This window comes from Chrysochloris asiatica, unplaced genomic scaffold, assembly GCF_000296735.1.
Source record: "Chrysochloris asiatica unplaced genomic scaffold, ChrAsi1.0 scaffold00097, whole genome shotgun sequence".
NCBI classification, from domain to species: Eukaryota; Metazoa; Chordata; class Mammalia; order Afrosoricida; family Chrysochloridae; genus Chrysochloris; species Chrysochloris asiatica.
In genome coordinates, this window is record NW_006408615.1 from 10,705,959 (window position 1) to 10,724,906 (window position 18,948).

An 18,948-nucleotide genomic window follows, 5' to 3' on the forward strand; every position below is an offset into this window, starting at 1 on the left:
AGGGACGGAGGGGATTGGATGGGCAGGCCCAGCTCACCATGGATCCTGGCGAAACTCTTGGTGATGATGGCCCGGCCCCCCAGGTGGCGGGGCTCTAGCGCTGCATGTTCACGGCTCGAACCTTCACCATAGTTCTCATCTCCAATCACCACCCACCTGATGCCGTGTTTCTGCCGGATGAGCGGGGTAGGAAGTGACAAGGGAGAGAGGACTTTTCTTTCTCTACTTTTCCAGGGCAGATGACAACAGAATGCCCAGTCAAGCATGGCTCTACATAGCCCAGAGGGCGCCAGGACCCACCCATGATGCTCAGCGTGTTAGCGGGCATGGTGGGCAGGGTGGCAGGCAACTAAGCCAAGCCATGAATGGAAAGAAAGAAACCCTGCCAGCCTGGGAGGCTGACGGACAGCTCTCCACCATGGGGCACCCCTCTAGCCCAGCCCGGGAGGCTGACGGACAGCTCTCCACCATGGGGCACCCCTCTAGCCCAGCCCGGGAAGCTGATGGACAGCGCTCCACCATGGGGCACCCCTCTAGCCCAGCCCGGGAGGCTGACGGACAGCGCTCCACCATGGCAAACCTCTCTACCCCTCCGGCCCACTGAGTCCCAGGCTTTGGGTTTTAGCCCTGGTTCTGGGAGTTTCTCAAAATAAATCCAACGGCCTGGGATGCTAGCAGCCTGTCGGTGCCTCCACCCCTTGCTTCCCTATCTGGGCTGCATTCTGTCTTTGACCCTTCCCTCCCTCTCCTGTAAGGTCCCCTCCTCTAATCCTCTCTTGGTCTAGGGCCACGTGTGGGAGCTCCTTCCAGTTGAGTGGGCCGGCCTCCTCCCCCAGCACTGTCAGCCCACCTTGTAGTAGCGTGCAGTGTCAGGGACAGGCCCAAACTCCTGGGTGACGGCATTGCGTACAGAGTTGGCCTTGTCATTTTCAATGTTGATGGCACCAATGAGTAAGTTGTTGGAGATGTTGTCCAGGTGCCCACGGAACTTGAGCCACGGGCCAGCAGCCGAGATGTGGTCAGTGGTGCACTTCCCTTTGACCTAAGGGATGAGTGGAGGACAGAGGTCAGGGGTTGGCCTCTAGAGTCAGACAGCAGGCCCTGGGATGAGAAGCCACCTGCTCGGCCCCACAGGCCATGTGGGCTCAGGTGCTCAGCAAGATCTCCAGGACAAGGTGACCCCTCACAGGACCGGGCACTCAGCAGAGGCACAGGCTGGCTGGGGAAGACTCAGTACTTGATTGCTCCCCTGCCCTGCAGCCCAGCTCAGAAATAGCCAAACTGCAAGGTCAGCCACAGACTCCATGGCAGATGCAGAAGAGCCAGATGGCAGGAACATCACTGCGTCTCGTCTGCCAAGAGTGCCTGGAGACCCGCTTGCAACAGCTTGTATTCGTGTTTGAAGTGGGTCTGAGGTCTCTGGCCACACCATACAGGCAGGTGTCTGCTTGGCTCCTCAACAGGCCACACTTTAGTCCGATTGTAGCAACCTAAGACCCTGACTCCTGAAGTCTGCTGAATGCCCTCAGCCCACCCACCCTTCCTGCCCCACCTGAGCTGTGCTTACACCGGCCCACCTCTTACAGTGTTCCAGCTGCCACTGAGTGCCGATAGCTCAGACTGCAGTGGGCCATGGAGCCGGGTCTAGAGAACACTGGCTGGGGTGCCCTCGCCTGTGCAGCCCCGCACACCCCTCCCCACTCCTGCGAGGTCCCCGTGCCCACCCCACCTTGATGAGGATTTGCAGGTCCTCCAGGTCTTTGCCGTCCCACTTGTCAAAAGGCTCCAGGAGCTGCAGGCGCTGGCTGGTGGGGCTCACGTCCACCCGCTGTCCACTGCTGTCTTTAGGAGGGTGCTGGTAGGTGTCCTGTCCGGGGTCAAACTCCTGCAGCAGGGACAGGGATGTACTGAATGTGTGCTCTTCAGCCCCTTATGTGGGTGGGCTCTCTTGGGAGGAAAGCTCCTGACATCCCACCCTTCCCTCACGGTCTCCCTCAGCAGCACCCTCCCTGCCCACACAGCAGTCAGCAGCGGCGGCCTCCAGCTCACCGCCTGGGGAAGCTCATCTGCATCCGGGGCCTCCAGCTTGAACTTCTTGCCGTCCTTGCCAGTCAGGAAGTCAGTCTCTGGGTTGAATTTGAGGGTGCCGGCGATGGTCAGGGCTGTGACAATCTAAAGCGGAGCGGCCGGTTTGCTGGTCAGCACCAAACACCACTCCTACCCCCACCACCCAGAGGCCCAGACCAAACACGGACATGGTGCTGCGGATATTCCCAAGTCGTCCACTTCTGTGAGAAGGGAGACCACGGGTCTATAGGCCGAGCTCACGAATCAGAGGGTCAATGGATGGCAGAGATGGGTAGGACATCTAGACAGAGTGTTAGGGGGACAGAAATGCTGCCACATGAACAGCACACTGGATATACGGATGGGCCATTTTGCATTGTTGAGAGTGGCCATGTGTCCCAGTTGTACTTCCAGTTACCATGACCAGGCTTACAATCGCCTTACCCAGGACAAACCTCAGTCCTCCCAACCATGAACATGGTGAGGTCACTTCCCTTCCCAGTGTTCAGTGAAGGGGAGAGTCTGGAGCCTACACTTAAACATGAACTCTCTGACTCGGACATGATCTGGGCATGCTCAGGAATGTCACTCAGATAACCCCTGCCCTGTGATGCCCATGCCCTTTAGCTGCTGTAGGGTCAGACACTTTTGCCTGGGCGCCAACTCCTCCTGCCTCCCCTGACCTGCCTGACTGGACAGCCTCACCTCCGGGGATGTGACAAAGGCATGGGTCTCAGGGTTGGCATCATTGCGGCCGGTGAAGTTCCGGTTGTAGGAGGTGACAATCGTGTTCTTCTCCCCCTTCTTGATGTCTTTTCTGCCAGGTTGGAGGGGACAGGGTTAGGGATGTTTGGCCTTGCCACCTACCCTCTCCTGTGGCCCGACAGACCAGGTTCCTGGGACACATTGCTACCTCATGACAGAGGAGGGGAAATGAAAGGACCTCAGAGAAATGTCCCTTCCCTGGGACTCACAAATGGGGGATGGGGCTAGAGAGCCAGCAGGGACAGGCCTGCCCTGCCAGCTTCCTAGCCCCCATGATCCCTGCCCCACCTCAACCACCTCCCTCCAGAGAGCCCGTCTGAGCCACTGGCCAGCCTTCTGCCTTCCCAGGTTCCAGCTGTGAGGCTGCTCTTTCCTCCAGCCCAACGTCCAAGTCATGCCTGGGTGTGAGCCTCTTCTCTTCACCCCAGTATTATCTCCCCCAACAGCTGGAGCTCCACACCAAAAGGAACCCCTCACCTGTCCCACTGGCCAATACAGGGACCACAGGCATTGGCCAGGACGATGCCACCCACGTCCCGCAGGGTCTTGGCCTGCAGGGAGAGTAATGGACATAGTGGTCAGGGGTGGGCAAGGCGCTGATGGGAGAGGATGGCTCAGCAGCTTGAACCCAGGGCAGCTGTTGACCTACAGTGACCCCAGGCGTGAGGAGCTGTGGCTTGTTCCACCCAGAAGTCACTCTACTCAGTGGTGGTGGGGTGGCCAGGGGACCCAGGACACTCACATAGCCATCTCGTTCAATGGTGGCACGGATCTGCTCAGAGCCCGGCGTGATGGTAAACTGGGACTTGCATTTGAGCCCATGGGCCAACGCCTGTTTGGCCACAGCTGCCGAGCGCCCCATGTCTTCATAACTTGAGTTGGTGCAGCTGCCAATCAGACCTGGTGCATTGTGGGTGGCAGGGTCAGGAGGAGGGAGGAGACTGTGCCCAGAGGACTCCACCCAACCTCATCCTATCCAGACCTGGTCAAAGGGGTCCACCAACTGTGCAGGGTCAAAGATGGGTTTTAGCCGAGAAAAGCTGGCGGCAATGTAAAGATCCAACAACAAAGGACAGCAGTTTGAGGACGAGATAGTAGCCATTGAACTTGACTCTGAACAACAATGTTAACAGTTGGACCCAGGCTTCCACTGAAACAGCAGGGCCACCCCTGCTGGCTGAAACTTACAGTAGGTGCTAGTTTACCAATTTTAGACTTTTGAGTATCCTCTGATTTTTATTGTTGCATAATTGGGAGGGGGGGGTTCTTTTTTAAAAGTTCACCTAAGTGTTTTAAAAAGTCAATTAAAAACTACTTTCTACCAATATCAAGAGCGTCACCTATCAATTCCGTGTTTTTTCTCAAATTATTAAAAACCACAAAGTTTATCATTTATTTCAAATGCCATACTGCATTGGGCAAATCTGCTACATACGAATTCTCTTTTTAAAAGGTTCAAGAGCAAACATGTCAGTTTGAGGACTAAGGTGTACATGACACAGGCATGGCATTTCTAACAATCTCACATGCATGTGAAAGGTGGACAATGAATAATGAAGACCATAAAAGAATTGATGCATTTGAATTATGGTATTGTACAATATTAAAAGTACCATGGCTCACCAAAAGAACAAACCAATTTGTGTTGGAAGAAGTGCAGCCAGAACGCTCCTTAGAAGCCAGGATGGCCAGACTTTGCCTCTCATACTTTGGATATGTTATCAGGAGGGACCAGTCCATGGAGAAGGACATCATGCTTAGTAAAGTGTAGGGTCAGCGAAACAGACCCCCATCGAGATGGAATGGCACAGTGGCAGCAGTAATGGGCTCAGGCATAGCAATGATTGTGAGGTGGGCGCTGGACCAGGCAGTGCTCTGTTGTGTTGTGCATAAATAAGGTCACTATGTTGTTGTTGTTAAGGTCTGTTGAGTTGGTTCTGACTCAGCGACCCTGTATAGCGTTTCCAAGGAGCAGCTGGTGAGTTTGAGCTACTGACCTTGCAGTTTAAACCAACCTTGAGGTCAAGGGCTTATCCTATAGCACCACACCAGGACTCCATGAGTCGGTACTAACTCGATGGCGCCTAACAACAACAACAACAAGTAGTAAACACTTACTGTGCCCATTTTACAGATGGGAAGCAGGCACAGGAGGTTTAGTAACTTGCTCTGAACCACACAGCTCTCTCAAATAGCACATGTTGGCTATATTAACATGCCAGCATGGCTGTACACATAAATCCTGTACAAATGTGGTCTGTACAGAGGTATGGTTGGTCTGATGACATGTTGTAGGACAGAAACATATACACTAAACGTGCATACAAAAAAGCAGATTCTCTCTCTAAATATTCCTCCTGGAGCTTGTTTCGGGGAGAGGAGGGCGCTAAGATTAAACCAAACATACTAAATCCACTACTAACAAGTCAGTTTCAACTCAACACGACCCAACATGACAGAGCAAACCTGCTTCACAGGGTGTCCTTTATGGAGTAGTCAGCCTCATTTTCTCCCATGGAGCGGCTGGTGGGCTTGAACTGCCAAGCTTATGGTTAGTAGCAGCCAAACACTTAACTCAATGCCCCACCAGGGCTCCTTAGGGTCACACTGCCATCAAGTCAAGGAGCTCTGGTGGTGTAGTGGGTTCTGTTGGACTGCTAATGACTAAGTGGGTGGTTCAAACCCACCAGCCATTCTACTGGAGAAAGATGAGGCTATCTACTCTGGTAAAGGTTTACAGTCTTAGAAACCCCACGGGCCGTTTCTACTGTCCAAAGAAAGGGTCACTATGAGTAAAGCTCAATGGCCATCCACCCACAAAGTGAACTCCCACTTACAGGGCTCTATACACTATTTCCGAGGCTGACAATCTTTACAGAAGCTATCTCATCTTTGTTCTGCAGAGCAGCTGGTGGGCTTGAACTGTTGACCTTGAAAGTTACCAACCCAACCCCCTAACCTACAGTGCTCCTGGGGCTCCTTTGGGTTCCAACTCACAGCAACCCTATATAGGGTTTCCAAGGCTGTAAATGTTTGTGGGAACAGAAAACCTCATCTTTCTCCCAAGGGTTTAGATTGTTGTTTGTTATCGAATAGGTTCCAACTCAAAGCGAACCTGTACAGGGTTTTTGAAGAGCAGCTGGTGGGTTCAAACCAGCAACCTTAGGTTAGCAGTCCAGTGCTTATCCTATAGCACCACACCAGAACTCCAAGGGATGCAATTGTTGTTATTAAGTGCCATCGAGTTGATTCAAGGAGAGGCTGATGAGTTTGAACCACTAACCTTGTGGTTCAAACCTGACTCACAGTCCAGTGCCTACCCTACAGTGCCACACCAGGACTGCAAGGGATCAAATTAGGAGGGTTTAAATTCTTGCTCTGGTAGCGTAGTGGTTACGAATCGGGCTGCGAACCTTAAGGTCAGCGGTTCGAAACTACCAGCCACTCCGCGGGAGAAAGATGAGGCTTTCTACTCCCGTAAAGATTTACACCCTTGGAAACCCTGTACAGGGTCGCTATGGGTCGGACCCGACTCGATGGCACTTAACAACAACAACAACAACAAATTCTTGCTAGCTGCTAGTCTCCGGTCAGCAAAGATGCCTTCTACACCTGAACACTCACCCACACGGATGTCCAGGGGCCACCCTTCCTTCTCAGCCACATTACCCACATCAGCCACAGGGTGGGCCAGGTCAGGTGTGAAGGGTCCGTTGATGTGTGGTCTCAGCTGAGGAAACAAAGACACGAGGTGAGTCAGGAGCATGCCAGCATCAGTCCTGGTGCCTGGTTGTCACTCGCTGAGTCCCTGGGAGGCCCTGGGAGACCAGCTTCTGCTGTCAGGACCCAGCCTTCCTCCCGGAAGCCCAGTACAAGTGCCAATGTCAGGACCCTGACTCTGCACCCCTAGGAGCTGAGCTCAAGGTCTTGGAGTATGGAGATGGCAGAGACAGGTGAAGAATCCAAGATGTCTGCTCCCTAAGTCGATCACCTCCACACGACACTGCCTTTGCATCTTGCCGGATGCTTCATGTGTGCTCATAAAACCCTAACAAAGCTACACCTGTGGCCATCCAGTCGATTCCGATACTCACAGACTCACAGGAGCCCGACAGAGTAGAGGTCTTCCAAGGTTGTAAAACGTTTTTTTTTTTGAATTGTGGTTTGGGTGACAATACAGAGCAGTTTGTTTTCCACTAGACAATTTCCATGCCTTTTGTTTGGTGACATTAGTTGTAATCCTCTCTTTCCTGCCTTCTTGGTTTCTGGGCAAACACTGCTCTTTAGGACTCACAAGGTTGACTGTCGTGAGGAGCACATTCCGCACGGACACGGTTGCTCACTTACTAGGTCTGCAGTTTGGTGGAAAGGTGATTCTGGGGGTGTGCACAGCTCCAGGCATGGAGGGTGTCTATCAGCCACAGTTCCCGAAGAAAGCTAGAAAACTTTATGGAAGCAGACTGCCGCCACAGCTTACCCCGTGGAGAAGCTGAGAGATTGAAAATGCTAACCGTTAAGCTGAGTGCTTAACCACTGTAGTATACCAGGGCCTTCCTGCGCTCATAGTTATAGAAATCAATGTGAACCACAGCTAAAGTGCTGGCACACAATAAGTATCCAGCGAATGTCAGCAATGATTATTCATGAACGGACTTCACTAAATTCCCACAAGCACTTGGTTTTACAGATGATGCTGTGAGGCCTGCAGAGGTTAAGTGGCAAAGCTGGGATTTGAACCAAGGCAGACCAGCTTCAGGGCCCAAGGCCTGGACCACTCTGCTCGGCTGTTTCTGTTCCTCTAGCCTGCCTTTCTCCTGGTCTTCCTACGCTTGCTCTGGCCTGTTCAGTCCTCTGGGTGGGCAATGAGCTGACACCAATGCAAACCCTCCAGGGCCAATCTGGACTTGGTGTAGCTGACACGGGGTAAAATGACCATTTGTCAGCTAGGCATCCCTAGCCCGTGTCTGGCAACAGTTTGTGGGGCTACTGGGTATCAGAGGCCTAAGAACCTGCTAGCTATGCAGCCAGGGACCCACCCCAATCCTCCCAAAGGCAGAGAGCCAGCGACCACTAGAAGTCCCCAGGTGAGGCCTGAACTCACCACCCTCACATACCCTGGAACCCAGTTCCCTTCCTCACCTCGCTGAGGTTAATTTCAACCACCTGGTCATAATGGCAGCCAGGGTCAGGTACCAAGTGATCCTTGAATTCCTCAGCGATTTTGGCAATTTCTGAAATGGACACGGGAAGGGAGCAGCACATGAACAGAAAGTGGTCTTAACAGTCTGTTGAATCCACCATCCACCTAGCCAGTCATCACCCAGCACCTGCCAGAGGCCAGGCACTGAGCACTGACTGACAGGGTAAACTAAGGAATAAGACAGCACAGAACACTGTCCCGGCCCCAAGGAGCTCCCAGTGACACAGAAATTCAGGGATCCAGAGAAGTCCCTGGTGAGGTCAGAGCTGAACTGTGAAGGAGGGGAAGTTACTTAGTAAGCAGGAAGAGAACCCATGGGCTCAGAGGTTGGGAGCAATCGGACAAATTCTCCCAGGCCCCAGCCTCTGGCTTCAGTTCCCTCCACAGGTGCCCAGGATCCCTCCTGTAGACCCTGCTTCCTCCTCCAAGGCTTAAAGAAGTCAAGCTATCAAAATAGTAAAAAAAATAAAAAAAAGAACTGGTCAGACAAAGGCTGGTGGAACCCCACGGGTCTGGCCCTGGGTCACTCTTCAGGTCTGGAACTGAACTTACCCCCACATGGCTCAATTTTCAGCCAAGCATTACATAGGTAAATGGGGGGCTGGGGGTGCATAACACTAGTGAGGAAAGCACACCATAGAAAGTTCAACTCTTCGAGGGCAGCATTTACCCAAGGTCAAAGTTCAGAAGGGCTGGGAAAGGAGGAAAGATGGGAATGAGCTGCAGAGAGGAAGGGGGCTAAGAGATGTTACGCTGAGGGGACTTCAAGCACTGAGACGAAATGAAGGGTACCATTCGTTGGATGTACAACAGATGATCTGTTCTGTAAGCCTTCATTCAATTCACAATCAAGTTAAAATTACAAAGAAACCAAGCTAGAACCTCCTTCGGAAGGTGGGAGGTGCTGGGAGAGTGTCCCTCTCTTCCTTCATGGCACGAATTAGAACCAGAAGCAGCTCCAGGTCATCTCTGAAGTTTCCTGTAGGGGGGGTAGCAGGGACCAGGCCAAGAGACTGGCATCCAGCTACCCTCCCAGGTCAAACTCCAATTCCTTCCTGAGGCAGGATTCCAATCCTCAAACTCAAGAGGTCAGGCCCCCTGAAGAAGCCAAGGAAGGCCGCAGGCACCCTATTCAGAAACAAGCACCCATGCAGAACTTTCCATCCACCTCCAGTGGCTTACTGGCCCCTCAGCAGTCAGTCTAGAGACACTGGGTTAGGGGGTGCAGTGTCTGCTCAGGGCCCCCCTGGGGAGGAGGAGCATGTGAGCCAACAGTTGGGAGCCCACAGTCTGGCCTGCCTGGCTCACCTGCCCGGCCGGTCTTGCTCAGGTACTTCTTCATCCTGTGATTGTACGGAAACACTGAGGTGGTGGCGCCGATCTCTGCACCCATGTTGCAGATTGTCGCCATGCCTACATGGAACATGTTTGGGAGTTAGGTCTGGCGCCCCCAAGCTGGTGTACACTCACACGGCCACCTCTGGACACAAGACACTCAACCCTGCAGCGCAAGGCTCTTCCTGGGAAGAGAGGCCTCAGGAGCCACACCAGACAGAGCAGAATGCCATCAGGTACCACAGGTTGTCCCCTGGCTCACACAGGTTCACGGTCATGCCATAGAGCAAATGTAGGTGCTCCTACAGCTCCTACTCAAGGGGAGTGAGTGAGGCTCTAACTCCAGCCAGGGGAAGCTTGGGGCTGACTTTCCCTCCCCACCACCTCCCTCCTGTCCTTTGTGTGAACCTCCTTTCAAATCATCCAAGGCAGTTCAGGATCATGGCCAGGGCCCAGCTGAAGATGCTCAGGCTCGGCCCTGGCTCTGTGTGGCCACAGGGAGGACTCCTGCTCTCCTGAGAGGGTTCTCAGTGCCTCATCCATCCAAGGCAGGACCTGAACCAGCCAATCTCCCCCTAGCTCCGAGTCTATGACTGGACTTCCTGGACTAGAAGGCTGGCCACGTCCTCACCAGACAAGTCCTCCCACATCCTCACCAGTGCAGGAGATGGAGTCAACGCCAGGCCCATGGTACTCCACAATGGCACCCGTGCCACCTTTCACTGTGAGGATGCCTGCCACCTTCAGGATCACATCTTTGGGGGAGGTCCAACCGGAGAGCGAGCCTGTCAGCTTCACACCAATCACCTGAGCAGAGGAGACAGACAACCATTAGAGGCCACAGCCAACTAGGGAGTCAAGGCCTCCACTCTCGGCAGGCCTTCTTTCTGCTAACACAGCCCTGACTCCTTCCCAGAGATCTGAGTCTGCCCATGGCCCTCAGAGTCTATGTCCATTCCACACATGTCCCCCAAATATGTCCTTCCATCCTTACCTTGGGGCACTTCAGCTCCCAGGGGATCCCAGCCATGACATCCACTGCATCAGCACCCCCGACTCCAATGCAGATGCCCCCCAGGCCGCCCCCATTGGGGGTGTGGGAGTCAGTGCCGATCAGAAGAACCCCAGGGTATGCATAGTTTTCCAAAATGATCTGAAAGAGAACCCAACATCTTAGGCTGGGAATCCCTCAACACAGAAGGGGAGACAGACCTAAACGGGGTCTACAAAGCTGCCCCACCCCTGGACACAGGATTTCAGTCATTCCTGGTAACTTCCCCAGCTGGGCTCAGTGGGCAGGGCTCCCTTGTGGCCAGGAAGGACCAGTGACTTGGAAGACAGCAGCCTGGGCTTGTGAACCGCTTTGACACCTCCTGAATATAGCACCGAGTGACCCAGGATTGTGAGACCCAGATGAACTGAGACAGGAGAATGTGCCCCATCACCTGCCAACATGCCTTGGGGGGTGGTCTGTGTAGGGTCTGGGTGTGCCCACCTGGCTTCTCACCCAGGGAGATGATTCTTTCAGACACTGGTTCCAGTCCCCACCAGGCACCCAACAAGCATGGGTACCCAATGGGAGTCCTGTGGTCGTGTGCTTCTCCACAGCTGGACTGAAGTGACTTGTTCACTGGTGTCCAAGTCTGACAAGTGGCAGAGCCCACACTTGAAGGCCCTGCTCTTCCCGCCGAGAGGAGCAGGCAGGAGGCCCGGTTGTCCCCTGCTGTCATTCACTGTACTCTGTGGGCCTGGGCAGCCTGGGCTGGCTGTGGTGTTCCCCTCACTGAGGTACACCCCCTAGCTGCAAAGATGCTGGCAGTGAGCCTTCCCCCTCAAACCCTGGGTAACAGAGGTAGTGGAGGGACAGACAGGGTCCGTACCCAAGTGTGGCCCTGCCTAGCACCTAGGTCCCTCTGAGGTCCTGGGCACATAGAGCTCTACCTACCCAGAAAGCCCACATCCTGGGCTCCTCCAGCTCTGGCTCCACCACCTATGAAAAGCTGTGGGACTTTGGGCAAGGTATGTCATTTCTCCAAACCAGTATCCTCACAAATAAATGACAGCTGATAACAGTGACTACCTTATCGATGAGGTCACGTGTATAGAGCACATGACAGTACCTGGTAAAGAGCATGAGCTGGGCATTTTTATGAATCTGAATTTTTATTTAGCATAAGTATGCAAGAGCCTTCATCTGAGGCTGTCAGATAGAGCACAAAAGAGCAGGATGGGACGAGCTTAATGAAGTGCTGAGAGCGGGTGAGGGGCAAGTGGGTTCCCAGAGTGTCACAGAAACTCCAGGGCCTGTGTCTAGCCAGGGCTCTCCTGAGGAGGGGTGCAGCTGCTGGGAAGACCAGGCCAACAAATAGCAAACAATCACTAACCGCATCGCTTCGCCAGCAGCCCTCCCTATACCCAGGTTTAAGACTAGTTCACCCGAGAGCTCCTCAAGATCATAAGAGGTCTGAGCCAAGAAGATGGAACGCAGTGTGGCACTCGGTACAGACCGTAAGTGTGCGCCCTGCCCAGGAGTGAGTGCCATAAAGATGCAGGCTGTGACGGGGTCTCACCATCGGCTGCGTGGGGCTGGGAGGACGAGGGTGAGAGGGGAGTGGATTTTAGGCTGGGACTAGGAAATCCCACTGTTCTCCACAGATGTACACTGAGGAGCGACCTTGTACTGGCCCAGAGAGGAACACATAGTCCTCCAACCCTGGGAAGTCACAGAAAGGTGAAGCTGAAGAGTTGGCTCCAAGGAACAAACAGATCTGGAGTTGGCTGCGCAGGTGGAGCCACCTGGAGGCTGGTCGGTCGTGTGTCTAAGGTGGAATGCGGAGCATCTGGGATGGGATGCTTTCACAACACAGGGCCATGTTGGTCCCAGCGGTCCGGACCCCCAGCCCTGCCACCTCAATCAAGCAGTCCTTCCTGGAAGGACATAGCTCTGAAGGGTAGAGCTCTGAGTGGGCAGCCTGGAAGCAGGGGGGTTGGATTATAGCCTGACTCAGCTCATCCTGAAGGAGGCCAGGAGCCAGGCCAGGCATGGGAGAAGGTGTGCACCCAAGAAAGGAGTGGAGGTAGGTTTTCACACCAGGATGTCCCACAAATTAAGTCAGTAGTTCAAAAACAAAGCAGCATCTCCATGGAGACACATGCAGACACACCTACTCCCAGGAAGTCCACCCTAGAGGACCCTGGAAGAAGAGCCCCCAGCTGACAAGGTCATACTCCCTGTGGTGCCTCCAATCCTATGTTACTGTTATTAAGTGCCGTGGAGTCAGTTCTGACTCATAGCGACCCTGTGTAGGGTTTCCAAGGAGCAGTTGGTGAGCTTGAACATCTGGCCTCGTAGTTTAAACTGACCTTGCAGTCCAGCACATTAGCCTGCAGTGCCACACTAGGATTCTTCCCCTAGCCTACTGTTGTTGTTATGTGCCATGGAGTCGGTTGTAACCCACAGTGACCCCGTATAAGGTTTCCGAGGAGTGGCTGGTGAACTTGAACTGCCATTCTTGCAGCTGAAATGACTTTGTGGTCCAGCGCATTAACCCACAGCTTCACACCAAGACTCCTCCCCCATCCTATAGAGATGCCCAAAGGAACCAGAACAGCTGTTAAGAGCACTGGAGGAGGGGCAGCCTGCCGGGGTACACATCCAGGCTTGGATGTCCTTGGGCAAGGAGAGTACCTTCTCTCTGCCTCAGTTTCTCCATCTGTAAAGCATGCACACTAAAGGCTGGTTACCTCATAGCATGTGGTGAATACTGAACGCATCAGTATTTTTAAGGTGCTCATAGTAGCTGACACATGGTAGTGGAAGTGTGCCGTGAAGTCAGTTCCCACTCATAGTGACCCTGCGTAGGGTTTCCAAGACTTTAAATCTTCCCAGGAGCAGAAAGGCTCATCTTTTTTGCGAGGAACAACTGGTAGATTCCAACTGCTGACCTTGAGGTTGGTAGCTCAACTCGCTACCACTACACTATCAGAGCTCCTTAGTGTGTCTGTCCATAGTATATACTTATCAAAGAAACGTTAGTCATCCTTATTACTGCAATGAAAAACGCAAGCTGAAGGAAATGAAGCCCTACTGAAAAGACTCCATACCGCATGACTCCAACTCTATGACGTTCTGGAAAAGGGAAGACCATAGTGACGGAGAATAGACCAGGGGTTGCCTGGCATTCAGGGGCAGAGATGGAGGACGGGTGAACAGATGGGACACAGGGCATTTTTAGGACAGTGAGATGATTCTGAATGACTCTGTCACGGTGGACACAAGGTATTTTGTCCTAACACTCAGGACTGTACAACACACAGAGGTGAGCAATGGACTTAGTTACAAGAATGTGTCACATGGTCTCAACAACAGCAGCACAAGCCACAGGAAGGGAAGATGTTAATAAGAGAAACTGGGCAGGGGGAAGGGGTGGATGGGAACTTAGCTTTCTGCATGATTTTTCTGTTAACCTAGAACTGCTCTACCAAATAAAAGCTATTTGAAAAACATAAAATACAAAAGGCAAGTTGTGGGACAAAAAGCACCAAGATTACCTTTAGGGACAAAAATCAAAAGAATCCAAAGGCCCACAGACGCTTGTGTATGTGCTTCCAAGAAAGTGGGGAGAGGAATTTGCAAAACCAAAAATGGGGGCTGCCTGGGGCGAGCCAGAGGGAGAACGAGAATGCTTAACATGACACATGGAGAAATTCATGAAAACTCAACGTTTCCCACACAGTGGGACACTGCTCAGCCATAAAGAGAAACGACGTCCTGAGGCCTGTCACGACATGGCTGAGCCTTGAAAGCAGGAGGCTGAGCAAATGCGCCTGTCTAAAAGGACAGACAGACAGTGCCTGACCACACAGAAAACCCAGCAATTATCTAGACACCAACGACGAGTAGTGGTTACTGGGGTAAGGTATGTGAATGGTAGTAGCAGGGCCGGGGAAAGGATAGAGAATCGGTAACACAAACTGAAGGACACTATCAATGTCATTGAATTATACACAAGGAACTGGTGAGATGGGGTCAGTTTTGTTAAAAGAAAAAAAAAAAAACCACCACCAGAAAACAACAGGCGGAAGAGCCAGAAGGCTGGCCGAGAGAGAGTCTTCTTGAGCCTGGCACACCGCACTTCCCACAGACTCAGCAGTGGACAGTGCTCTCTGGTTACCCAACTTTGGCCTGGGCCCTATTTTACCTGGTGAATGATTCCTGATCCAGGCTTCCAAAAGCCCACGCCATACTTGGCACCAGCAGTTGCCAGAAAATTATATACTTCCTGGTTTATGTCCTGTTGAGACAATCAATAATGACAGCATTAGAGACCTGTGTACGTTTGGGATGACCCTTGTTCATGGCTAGCCCTTTCCTCCCCCTCCCACCTCCATGACCCTTGAGCGCTGGCTCTGAGGACAGGCTGGCTCCAGAAGAACTTCTAAAAATAATTCTCGAGGGATGAGGGATGCTGGCCAGAGTCTCAACGGGCAGGAGAGAAAGGACAAGAAAGCAGACAGCCCAGCTGAAGGGCACCCATTGGGGGATACGCCCGTTGCTGCCTAGTCTGGCGTCTCCGTTTCCTTATGGAGCTGTAGAACGAGTTGGGCTGAACCACCAATAACCAGGTTCTTCAGAGAGTCAAGTCAGCAGGGGATAGCACATGGCCGCAGACTGACTATTGGGACACGATGCTGGGAGCCAGGGGGCAGCAAGCATTAAGAGAAGCAGTGAATCAGAGGGGACATCCCTGGTTCCTCCAGAGCTAACTGAGTTTGTTGTGTTCCATTTGAGCCTCGAGGCCTCAGCTGTCATAACTGCTGACATTTCTGGAACGCCCACTAGGCAACTGGCAAACTGGCATCACGCAAAACACCCTCACAACCCATCCTAGGAAGAAGGACCCTCATCAAGCCCATTCATTTACAGATGTGAATCAAACAAGTGCAGAGAAGCAAAGAGCTGAAGAGCCCAGAGTTCAACAGAGGAGCCAGGGTTTGATACCATAGCTGTCCAATCCCAGTGAACTCTGCCTAACATAAAATAGAACTTCCTTCGTCATGACGATGAGAAAGGAGTTAACAGAGAAGGTAGCACGTGGCTCCATAGGTGGTAACAGGCTTGATGAGAGCTGCCAATGAAAGACGACCCAATGCTCACCACTTTCCATCAGTGGTTTCCACAGAACACAACAAATCAATAGATAAGTTTAGAAACAGCTTCAGGAGTTGGGCTGGGCCTCACAGCATGGCTGATGTGAGGTCACATGACATGTCCTTGGCCAAGTATGACCCCGTGACAGGAAGCATGAGGGCCAGGAGAGTCGTGCCTCCCAGCGGAGAAGGGACCCTTGACACAGTACCTTCAAAACCAGCCAGCTCCCACTCAAATGCAGACTCACCACACATTCTTCTAACCCTCATGGGGCCCCAAGTAAAAGACTGGCAGACAGAGAAAAATGAGGGACTTGTGTAGATTGTTCAGGTCAGTCCCTTCTACAAATACATACTGAAACTTAGACTCACAGACCAAAGAATGACAAAGAGCAGCCTCTTTCCAATTAATAATGGATGTGCTGTGTTTTCATACAGCAGTCACGTGTGAATGAACTTGGCATTGAGGGCAGGAGGCATGTGTACACATGTGTCTCTGGGTAGGGGGAAGAAGAGGGACTCCATAGCAGACTCAGCCTGAAGCCCTCTAGGCTTTCTATGTCACTCGGCTTCTGTGGGCAGCCACCAAGGACTCCTCACAGGTGTAGGTAAACCTGACCACATCCCTCCCCACTTCTGGAAACCCCTTAGTGACCTGAGTTACTCCCAAGCATCACAGAGCCAGCAGGGCCCAACCTGCGCCACCCACCTAACCCCACCCTCTCTCACCCACACTGACTGACCCATTTCGACGCCACAACTGCTGCAAGTACCCTCCCACCTTGAGGCCTGTGTACATGCTGTTCTGCCTAGAATGTTCTTCCTCCAGTTAACGCCTCCTTGTTTGTTCAGTTTCTGTGTCACATCCTCAATTAGACCTCGTGGTTATACGCTCAGAGTCCCGCACATCCCCTCCCCTAGTATGCAGCCACACTGATCTATTGGTGTGAGTCTTGGGCATGTGGCCCCTACCCTATAAGACCCTGTCTGCCTGGTCCACACTGAGTGCTCAGTAAGTGCTGCTGAAGACACCACAGAATGAATCTCATCTCCAGAAGAAAATGACGGAAGGAGAGGGCCAGATCTGGCAGTGGTGGCCCCGCTGTGGGCAATCATCCCCAGGGTTGAAGGGGCCCAGGCTCCTAACCATGGCCAGGTCCTGACAGTGTAGGGACCCACTGCTAATGTGGAGATGCTGCCAGCAGGCTGGGCTCTCTGCAGCTGAGCAGGAAAGAGCATCTATGTAACCAGGAACCCGCACCGCCCAACTCCCGTACAGATGAGAATGCCGCCCGGCGTGTTTCCCAGGGGTCTGGGAAGCTTTGAGCTGGCTTGAACTTGGGGTCCAGAGCACTCTCAAGTATAGGTCCTGCCAGCATTCAGCCCATGCCAATGCCCCCTGCAACCATGGTGAGGCTGCCCACCCCCACTGCAGAGGACAAGGGGGAAGGGAGCCCAGGGCTGCCAGAGACTGGTTGCAGCCAACAGTCAGCACACACAAAGGCAGCATAGAGGCCGAGCTGGAAGCAGGGTTGGGCTTATTGGAAGGGTGGGGAATTGAGGGAAAAACATCTCCAGAGTGGGTCAATTAGCAAGAGAGCACAAAAGTAGGAGTTGGGGCCAGGGACGAGCCCTATTCATGTCCAACTGGTTGTGGGGCTTGATGGAAGGGTGCCACAGTGACTCCCTTGGGCCCTTGTACCTGACAAGAGTCCTCAGGAGGGCAGATGACGACCTGAGTGCACAGAAGACGGACTGCTCTAGGCAGAGAGGGAACTTCACCGACCCTCCCAGAGGGACAGGCAATATGTGTCATTTCCTAGTATAACAGGAATACCTTCAGTGTGGTAAGACTAAGAATGGTTTTATTTTCTGTCAGCTTGTCCTGTATTTTCTAAAGCCTTCTCAATGAGCAAACGGTATTTGCAGGATTGTTAAGTTGGTTCTAGCTCATAAAGACTGTGTAGTTTATGAGGAGCAACTGGAGAGTTTGACTCACCGACCTCTTGTGATTTAAACCTACCCTAGGTCGAGTGCTTATCTTACAGCACCACACAAGGACTCTATGTGTAGACTCAGAAGAAAACAAACCCATTAGGATCTGGAGGCAGTGTGTTAGGAGGCTCCCTTGTGAGGGACTGACCTCTCCTCCCGAGTCATCCCACCCTGACCCACTCCCAGCTCACCTTGGCGCGGCGTAGGTCTTTCTCGCCCCCAAGCTGGGCCTCAATCAGGTGGTCACAGTGGATAGTGGAGGGCACAGCCACCTTGGGCAGCCCACTGCTGATGAACTGCAGCATGGCCATCTGGGCCGTGGCGTCCTGCATGGCCACACGGTCTGGCCGCAGTCGCAGGTACGTCTTCCCCCTCTCAATCTCCTGGTTAGCCGGGTCATCCAGGTGGCCGTACACGATCTTCTCCGACAGGGTCAGAGGCCGGTTCAGTCTGAGGGGAGAGAGAGAAAGGGGTTGAAACCAGCTACTCCATCTGTCTACACAGCAACCTTGACGACTGGTCCTGGTCACTGTAGTTCGCCCAGCACACCTCAGGCGCTCAAGACTGAGTGACCAATAGGTAAATGACAACATCACAAGATATTGCTTGTCTGGCCTGTTAATGGCTCTCATTTGTGGAGCACTATTTATTATGTGTCTATCTGATCACTCACCCTCGGAAACCCTGTACAGGGTCGCTATGGGTCGGCTCCGACTCGAAGGCACTTAACAACAACAACAACAATCTGATCACTGAATGCTCATTGTATCCTCCTGTGCATAAAACAGCCAAGAAGAAATGGGAGTGGAGCTAAGTGATGTCATTGGCTCAAGTCTGCAACCTGGAGCCTAGACTTCCCTCGCCTGAAGCCCTCTCCCCAGGGCCCTAAGCCCCTCAGGTGCATGCTGTATAGCCTTCCCTCCACCTCAAGCGCTTGATGCCTTCACCGCTGCCTTACTAAGTGGAACCCCGCAGAGAAAAAGCCTTTCCCAAGGTCCCTTGCTCACTCCACCAAGAAGGTGTGATCGTCAGCTCTCAAAACCAGACACCCAGTCACTTTCTTCAGTGCTCATGGGTCCTCCCTGCTCTGTAGGCTCTCCCACTCCCTTCCTGATCACAAGGAGGTGCAGTCCTGCTAGGACTTAGCCACCCTTATTGCCCCAGCCTCTCACAGAGCATCTAGACTGAGCTCAGGGCAGGTCGACCCCCCACTACCCACCTTACAGTTTCCTGAGGGCTCCTTGCTGCTGTCATGTCCCTCCCACCTGGACTGAGCACCCAGTGCTGCTGCTTGCTGCAGCAATACCCCCTTCACAGTGTCCCCCCAGCAATACCGCCTTCATAGTGCCCCCTCCCTGCAGCAATACCGCCTTCACAGTGCCCCCTCCCTGCAGCAATACTGCCTTCACAGCGTCCCCCCCTGCAGCAATACACCC

The 18,948-nt window shown here is 53.0% G+C and overlaps 1 protein-coding gene across 1 annotated transcript in view; it reads right to left on the reverse strand.

Annotated features, from left to right (window-relative positions):
* The window catches only part of ACO2 (aconitase 2, mitochondrial), a 68,467-nt gene that overhangs the window by 798 nt on the left and 48,721 nt on the right, over window positions 1–18,948 (reverse strand). Inside the window, exons 3-16 of the mRNA XM_006866870.1 lie at window positions 17,704–17,962; window positions 14,569–14,661; window positions 10,362–10,520; window positions 10,024–10,174; window positions 9,341–9,445; window positions 7,972–8,063; window positions 6,457–6,562; window positions 3,575–3,732; window positions 3,310–3,383; window positions 2,773–2,884; window positions 2,050–2,172; window positions 1,730–1,885; window positions 851–1,042; window positions 38–170 (exon numbers count right to left, since the gene is read on the reverse strand). Coding sequence (XP_006866932.1) covers window positions 38–170; window positions 851–1,042; window positions 1,730–1,885; window positions 2,050–2,172; window positions 2,773–2,884; window positions 3,310–3,383; window positions 3,575–3,732; window positions 6,457–6,562; window positions 7,972–8,063; window positions 9,341–9,445; window positions 10,024–10,174; window positions 10,362–10,520; window positions 14,569–14,661; window positions 17,704–17,962 — 1,913 coding nt within the window. The remainder of the gene's footprint in view (window positions 1–37; window positions 171–850; window positions 1,043–1,729; window positions 1,886–2,049; window positions 2,173–2,772; window positions 2,885–3,309; window positions 3,384–3,574; window positions 3,733–6,456; window positions 6,563–7,971; window positions 8,064–9,340; window positions 9,446–10,023; window positions 10,175–10,361; window positions 10,521–14,568; window positions 14,662–17,703; window positions 17,963–18,948) is intronic.